This window comes from Penaeus japonicus, unplaced genomic scaffold (assembly GCF_977035675.1).
Source record: "Penaeus japonicus unplaced genomic scaffold, GWHDUDI00000001_assembly GWHDUDI00000003, whole genome shotgun sequence".
NCBI lineage: Eukaryota > Metazoa > Arthropoda > Malacostraca > Decapoda > Penaeidae > Penaeus > Penaeus japonicus.
In genome coordinates, this window is record NW_028234405.1 from 20,972,368 (window position 1) to 20,979,867 (window position 7,500).

A 7,500-nucleotide genomic window follows, 5' to 3' on the forward strand; every position below is an offset into this window, starting at 1 on the left:
AGAGCTTCAGGAGGAAGAAGGACCACCATCATGTGACTGAAGCCTCCAAGCCTCACCAGTGGCAGACAGACGAAGCTGCAGTCAGGGCTGGCACCTGTTCCTTCCCCGTCAAGGTGAGCAGAAGAGCGATTGGGAAGGTGCACAGGGACGTGTACCTTCTCTTAAAACTTATTGACTGTCAATTTGATGTTTAATGTTGAACAGTTGACCAATGCATGATATAGGTTATTGAAAAAAAAACGAGATAAAAATTTCAGTCCTGTGAGACCCAAAAGAGAAGCATCACAGACCCTTTTTCTCTAATAGGTTTAAGAGTAATTATTTTTTCACCTTAATAACCCCCTTCCCAAAACCCTGATATAATTTATAGTTTTAAGGAGGAACTTGTGGAGAAACATAGAATTATGAAACAGAAAGTGGGTTAGCAAGAAAAGGGGATGGCAAAAATATTGAGCAAAGCAAATGGGAAATTAAGTCAGTAGATATTTTAAGGAAGGATTAGTAGCTGGTGTAATCCATAACCCTCTCATGTTGCAGTACCTGGGGTGTGTGGAGGTGTTTGAATCCCGCGGGATGCAAGTGTGCGAAGAAGCATTGAAGGTACTCAGGGTAAGTTCATTTATGAACTTTTCTTTTTTTATTGTTTCATACTGTTTATCTAAAAAGTAGTAGTAGTGATATAAAAGAAATGAAATAGTGTATGGATGTAAGAAAAGAAGTAACTTGGAATAAAACGTTTATATTTCTACATGGTGAATGTCTTTTATTCTCTTGTGTTGTATATGATCATATTTCTCACTTTATTTTACAGTTATCTTAATATTTATTGCTTGTTATTGCTAAAACATTGATAATAGGTTTAATATAAGATATATAGATAGTGATATGTCTCAAAATTGACATTAACCCTCCTGAGACATGCACATCTTCAGATTTTCATCCAGGCTGAGCATCTTCTAATGATATATTACTAAAGTGATTCTAATTGGCATTTGGTATGATAGAATAATTTCTAATTTCATCAAGGGGAAAATGGAGTACAAAAGTGATCTGTTGTGGAAGGATTAAAGTTGAACAAATAATGAATAGAACTGAATATTTGATAAGGTGTTTCCCTTGCAGAATTCACGCCGCAGACCCATCAGGGGAATGCTATACGTCTCAGGTGACGGTCTCCGAGTAGTGGACGACGAGACTAAGGTAAATATTAAAACTTAGATATGCAGTTTTATCAAAAACTTGGTAGCATGGTAAGAACTGACAACAGGAAGGGATGGGAGAATATGAATAGAGGAATAATGATGATGAATAGTTATTTAAATTGTGAAGAAAGTAGATTATGAATGCCAAAGCAGTGTTGATTTTTTTGTGGACAGGGGATAGATTTGCTTGCCCAGTCTCCAGGATGGGTGTTATTTCAGCTTCATGCAACATACCTTGACTTTTCTCACTCTTTCAGTCACTCATTGTAAAACTAGAGCCATTTTTGTGTTTAAATTTTTGCATTGAGAGACTTAGGCCTGTCATATCACAGGTTCTATCAATGCTGCAGTTGACTAAAATTGGAGTATAGGGTCCATATTAGCTCGTTATTTTCTTTATACTCAGTGTAATAGAAGTATTGCTGTTTTGTGGGAGGACAAAAGGGAACTTTATTTTTTTTGTATTTATGTGCTGTAATGAACAAATGAGAAAATAAAATCATCTACAATGAAGATAACATAAAGAGGTAGGGAAGAGGAAGGAAACTTGTGCTTATGATTGTGAGTGCCACAGTAAAAGGCATCCCTACTGGCACAGGGGCACATTGTGGACACTGGGCATGGTTTGAGTTGCCTTCCTCTTCTCGTTCTGCCTGCACATCCTTCATCGGTGGTACTTTAGAGCAAGAGGTCAGCAACTTGCTGTGTGCCAATGCCCTATAAAGATAGCGCTTGCTAGAGACCATGGATGGGTGCCAATCAAGGCTCTCTTTTTTGCTAGTGCTAATTGAAAGTGTTGCCACCGAGGTTTTGGATGTTAGGTGAAACCTATTTTGTTTAATATTATGGTAGTTATAGTAATTATAACTGCAATTGTCATCATCACTCACTCATTACTCATAGCATACTCATAAAATAGCACAGTGATCTAAAATCCTCAAACGTCATATACGTCATGACGCCTGTTGTCAGGCCAAAGCTCCTGCATTATGTATGTCATGAAACCCATCCGCAATGGGTTAATAAAGAATACAAGACATATATGTCTTGTATTTTGAGAACAGGATAGGGATCTGACTTTTGAATTAGTAAAGTAGTTATGTAGAAAAAAAAAAAAATCCTAATGACGTGAGAAGGGAAATTGATTTTTTAAAAGGCAATGTAGGTGAATAAATATTTTATAAGATTATTAATATTATTTTGATTTAGTTTTTTGTTTTCTTTAAGATTTACAACTTTGGACCTCATATGTATCCAAAATTATAAACTAATGTAATGATAATGAAATAAATTAAACAAATTAACCTGATCTTCTATTTATCTATCTTATATGTTGTCTGAGTACTTGGTCACTGTATATGGTACAATTATAACATTGCAAAATAATTATGCCTGATTTATCTAGTTGACTATCAAATTATATTATTTACTATACTGTGTATCCCAATTTATCTAACATATCTCTTGCTGATAGGGCCTGATTGTAGACCAGACCATAGAGAAAGTGTCATTCTGCGCACCAGACAGAAACCACGAAAAGGGCTTCTCATACATATGCCGAGACGGGACAACCAGACGATGGATGTGCCATGGCTTTGTTGCGGTGAAGGAGACGGTTAGTGTGGTTGCTCAAAGTTTTTGACATACTGGGTCTTTTTTTTTTTCTTTCTTTCTTTCTTTCTTTCTTTCTTTCTTTCTTTCTTTCTTTCTTTCTTTCTTTCTTTCTTTCTTTCTTTCTTTCTTTCTTTCTTTCTTTCTTTCTTTCTTTCTAATAGTTGAGTTTTCTTTACTTTTATTTGACTTTATTTCCATCTGGTAACCCAGTACTTCATATTTCTTTTTTTGATACATTCTTTATTCCCATGTTCTTACCTTTTTTATTTCTTTGTCACTCCTTTTGTTTCTTTTCTTTTAAGAATAATTCTTGATATTTATCTTAATGATTTTTATGGTACTTCTAACCAAACCAATATTTCTACTGCTAGTAGAGAGATACTGTTAAAATCCTATATTTCAACTGCTTGTGTAAAACAGAAGAAAATAGTGAGATTTTCCTTACTCTCCAATCCAGGGGGAGAGATTAAGCCACGCTGTCGGGTGTGCCTTTGCTGCCTGCTTGGAGCGGAAGCAGAAGAGGGACAAGGAATGTGGCGTAACCATGTCGTTTGACCCCACTACCTCAACCTTTACACGAACCGGATCCTTCAGGCAGATGACAGTCACTGAGAGACTGTCCGACCCCCAGGAGTGCAAACCCATTGGTGTGTTTCAAAACAGTTAAACTGAGTTTGGTTTTGCTGTTAATGGTATTAACCCCCAAAGGACACACCATCTTACAGTCTGACACAGAAATGCACTAAACTTCTAATTACTCTAATTCAATGAAAAAAAGAGGTGTAATTTTGGAATCTACAGATCAAAATCTACAATATGAGATCTTGAAAACATTGCAATCATTTTCTGGCTTTCTGTGGCTTTCCCATGTCTTTACCTGAGCATGACTGAAAATAGTATACATGTCCTTTAGGAGTTAATGGTAGAAATACTTTTTAAGCTGATATCAATGAGAATGATAGATGCTTCTTGTGATACAGGGATTATGTGAGATTAAAAGATATGTATGGTGTTCTTTGATCTTCTGTTTTATCTTCTTGTTTACAAGTGTTGATTAGTATACCTATAGGGAGTGTTCATTTGAATAGATATGCAGGTTAATAAAGGTGACTTATCTATTCAATGTTAGTATCATAAACAGTTAAAAGAAACTTGACTTTACCCATATAATCATAATATGACTTAATGTAGATACATAATAGAGACTGTAGGGGGGGTGATGGATTGTGGGAATATATTTTCTGATTGTGATGCAGCCTGTAAGTATATCATGGTTAGAGATTTTTGAGATTAGTACATTTCAACTTGAGTCCTCTCCTTATTAATTGTTTAAGATTATTATGGTTATTACCAAAGCTATTTCCTTATCTCCCAAAGAACCTGTGCCAGTCAAGAAGGTGGAGAATCCTCATGCCATTGCAAGACCTCATGCCACTCCACTCATGCTCCAGCGCCAAGGTTCCTTTAGGGTGTTCCAGCACCTCAGTCAGGTAATGGATGAAGCCTCTGTTGTGATGAGCCACACCATGGACCAGAAGGATGTGAAGTTGATCCCAAGTTTCTCTGATTCTTGAGATGTTGATTTCAGATTTTTTCCCCTTTTTTTTTCCTTTTCTTTTTAGTGGGAAGAATTATTGGAATTGTATATTTGAAACTTTTTTAGTATTTATATATCAAAGCTGATATTTCACAAATGTAGGCATAATGTAGGCTTATCAAGTAAAAGATATTACTTTGGATAATATTCTCATAAAAGGTTTTAAAAGTTTTAGAGATACTTTTTCAAGTACAGGGGATATGATTCATAATCATCACTAAATGTTCCTTTATGTTCCAGTCATCACCATTCAAGCGTCAGTTATCGCTGCGTCTGAACGACCTGCCATCCAATTTGGAGCGGACTCGTTCCATGTCTCTTGACAATAGTGCGACCAATGCCATGACGACCAACAATAATATACAGCCTCCAGGTAGAAGTTGTTTATTGATGTTCCTTGTTTTATTTTTTAAATATTTTTTTTTCTATGCAGTAACTTCTGGCTCTCTATTAATAAGTGATGCACATTTTTAGTAATAATTTTGATACTGTTTTAATTTATTCACCCTTTGGAACACTGAAAACAAACTTGTGTTCTGAAATACTTCTGCTTTGTGAAGGCTGTTGTCTGATATTGATAACTTAACTTGAATGGCAGCACTTGTTTATTGGCTTTGGAATGTTTAAATATATTATGCGAAAGAGAGTGGCAAGTACTGATGCAGTTATTGTGCATGTGCTCATTTGCAAGAGATAGAGAGTTAGCCAGAGGATTTGATAGATAAATAGATAGAAAGATGGATTGATGAATTAGATTAGTAGATGTAGGTAGATATATATATAGGATAGACAGTGGAAAGGAGATTTTGAACAGAACAAAGAAAAAAAGATTGAGAGAAGGAGAATTGATAAATGAGAAAAAAGGAGAGAAGGAATTTTTTTTGCACTGTTAGATAGACAGCTGCAGAACTGTTCAAGTTTTTCTTATTTTATATCAGGTCTTTTTTTTTATTTTACTATGACAAGGAATCCTTTCTTTTTTATCTTCTTTTCTTTTGCTTATCTTTTCTAATTATTTTACCATGTGCAATGCGATGATAACAGAAAGGCATAAAACGTAATAAATAAAAAAGAAATGGAAAGAAATTATGAGTGTAAATGATCAGAGCAAAAGGTTGAATCAGGAAAAATTGTGCATAGAGCTTTGGTATGTATTTTCTGTATGCATCTGTAGTTCAGTAGAACAGGTCTGTAAGGGCTGACTGCTTCTTGCTGGGTCCTTTATAGTAGATTGTAGTGCAGGTAACAAGGTCTTTGCTTTTAGTGATTATTGAAGGAAAAGTTACTACTGTAATGTAGAAAGGAAAGTGTACTTTCTTTAAACCTTCATAGTGGTGATTAATGATCCTCAGAGTTTCATTATGTGTGTGTGTGTGTGTGTGTGTGTGTGTGTCTGTTAAAGATACTGACATTGAATGATGATTATATATATGTTGTTTATGTTCCATACTTTTTGTAAATAATGTAAAAATAGTATGAAGCATATTATAGTAGGGGAGATCTGGCTGTAAATATGATATTGAATCTAATTTACTTTTCAAAAGTTTCTTTAGATTTAACAGATCATGAGAGGAAATATGAAAATGAAATAATTAATTTTTATTGGGAGTGCTGTGGTTTTTCACCTGTAAATTTCAAACACCATGAAGGGTTAAGGGTCTATCTGTAGTATTAGGCAAATTTCCAGTAAAATGCTTCATGCCTTGTAATTAGCAATTGATAAGATTATCCACTTACCTTGTGATGTAAACTAACACAAGGTTAAGCCCTTCTAACCTCAGGATGCTTCTAAGTGCCTCAGGTCATCAGAGGAGGAACAGGTGTCTTCTTTATATTTTTCATAAACTTTTGGCTAGTCGTCTTCTTGAAGATTTTTACAGAGCCGTGGAAGTAGCCATTTCCAAGAAGTGTCACAGGGAGTACACAATTCTCTGCATCTTTGTGGGAGGTGTAGTGATGCATGTTGATTCAGATATTTGTTTATATAACTTGAGAGTGAGGGAAGTGCCTAAAGGTATTGATGAATTTTTGGCAGATGAATGTGCCATATATGATCATAGCTTTGAAGAGAATATTTCCGTTTTTTCAAATTTAATGCTTTTGTCACGTTATTTTTTAATAAGGGATTTATCAATATATAGAGCATGCAACGTGCCCTTGGAGAAGCACCTAGTTGCTTGACATTCTTTCTTGTGCAGTGTATTTTTAGAGGGTAAATCAAACTATCCTCACTAACCCAGTCTACAGGGAGGCTTTACATCACTGATAAGTTGAATTTGTAAGATTGAATTGTAAAGCTAAAGTAGTGAAAAAGTGGATATTTTTTATCTAAGATGATATAGCATTAAGTTGAACTGAAGATGACAGAAAATTGCTTTTGAATAGTTGAGAAAGTTTTTGAATAGTGACTTCTTGAGCCCAGTGTATTGTTTTCTCTATTGAATATGTACTATTTTGAAATTCTAGATGTTGCTTGTACATGTGGAATATTTCTTCATCAGTATTTCTTTTCTTGTCTTTTCTATGTATCTGTTTTTTGTATAGAAATGGCAATATGAAATTGAAAAAAAAATTGCGTGTCGTAGCTTCGCCTGTGCCAAGAATAATTTAGAAACATGATTTTCCACGGTTGAACATTTAGAACAGGTTCCAGAGGGAGACAGTGAAGGAGTTATCCACATTTCTACTTCTAAAAAGTAGATAATATAAATAGATATTATAAAAAAAAGGAAAAAAAAAGAAAAAGATAAATAAAATATATAAATCAATAAAATCCACCCTGTCTCTGCTGCTCAATTCTTCATGTGACTTACGATCTTGCCCTCCCCCCTCGCCTCCCATAGGCCGAATTCCACGGTCAAAGACAACCAGTTGGTTTAGTAAGTAAAACTGACAAAAAATGGTGGCTGCTGCAGCATTATCATTTAGCACAGACACACACACACACATATATTGTATTGCATAGCACAGGATTTTTAACACAGCATTCACATCTAGCACCTTTTTTGTAATGGCTACAATTTTTTCCCTGTTTGAATCACACTATTTTTAAGGATTTAAAGGAATATGTCTGACAAAATTAGGATT

At 34.9% G+C, this 7,500-nt stretch overlaps 1 protein-coding gene across 5 annotated transcripts in view; it reads left to right on the forward strand.

Annotated features, from left to right (window-relative positions):
- Positions 1–7,500, forward strand: part of LOC122250758 (NUMB endocytic adaptor protein) — a 68,771-nt gene that overhangs the window by 51,496 nt on the left and 9,775 nt on the right. For 2 of the 5 annotated variants that reach the window (XM_043012361.2, XM_086530952.1), the window contains exons 1-7: positions 1–113; positions 538–609; positions 1,123–1,200; positions 2,677–2,817; positions 3,274–3,463; positions 4,194–4,306; positions 4,654–4,786. The exon at positions 1–113 is cut by the window's left edge and continues 127 nt beyond it. In XM_043012361.2, coding sequence (XP_042868295.1) covers positions 1–113; positions 538–609; positions 1,123–1,200; positions 2,677–2,817; positions 3,274–3,463; positions 4,194–4,306; positions 4,654–4,786 — 840 coding nt within the window. The remainder of the gene's footprint in view (positions 114–537; positions 610–1,122; positions 1,201–2,676; positions 2,818–3,273; positions 3,464–4,193; positions 4,307–4,653; positions 4,787–7,500) is intronic. The other 3 variants (XM_043012358.2, XM_086530957.1, XM_086530964.1) reach the window with 2 other exon arrangements.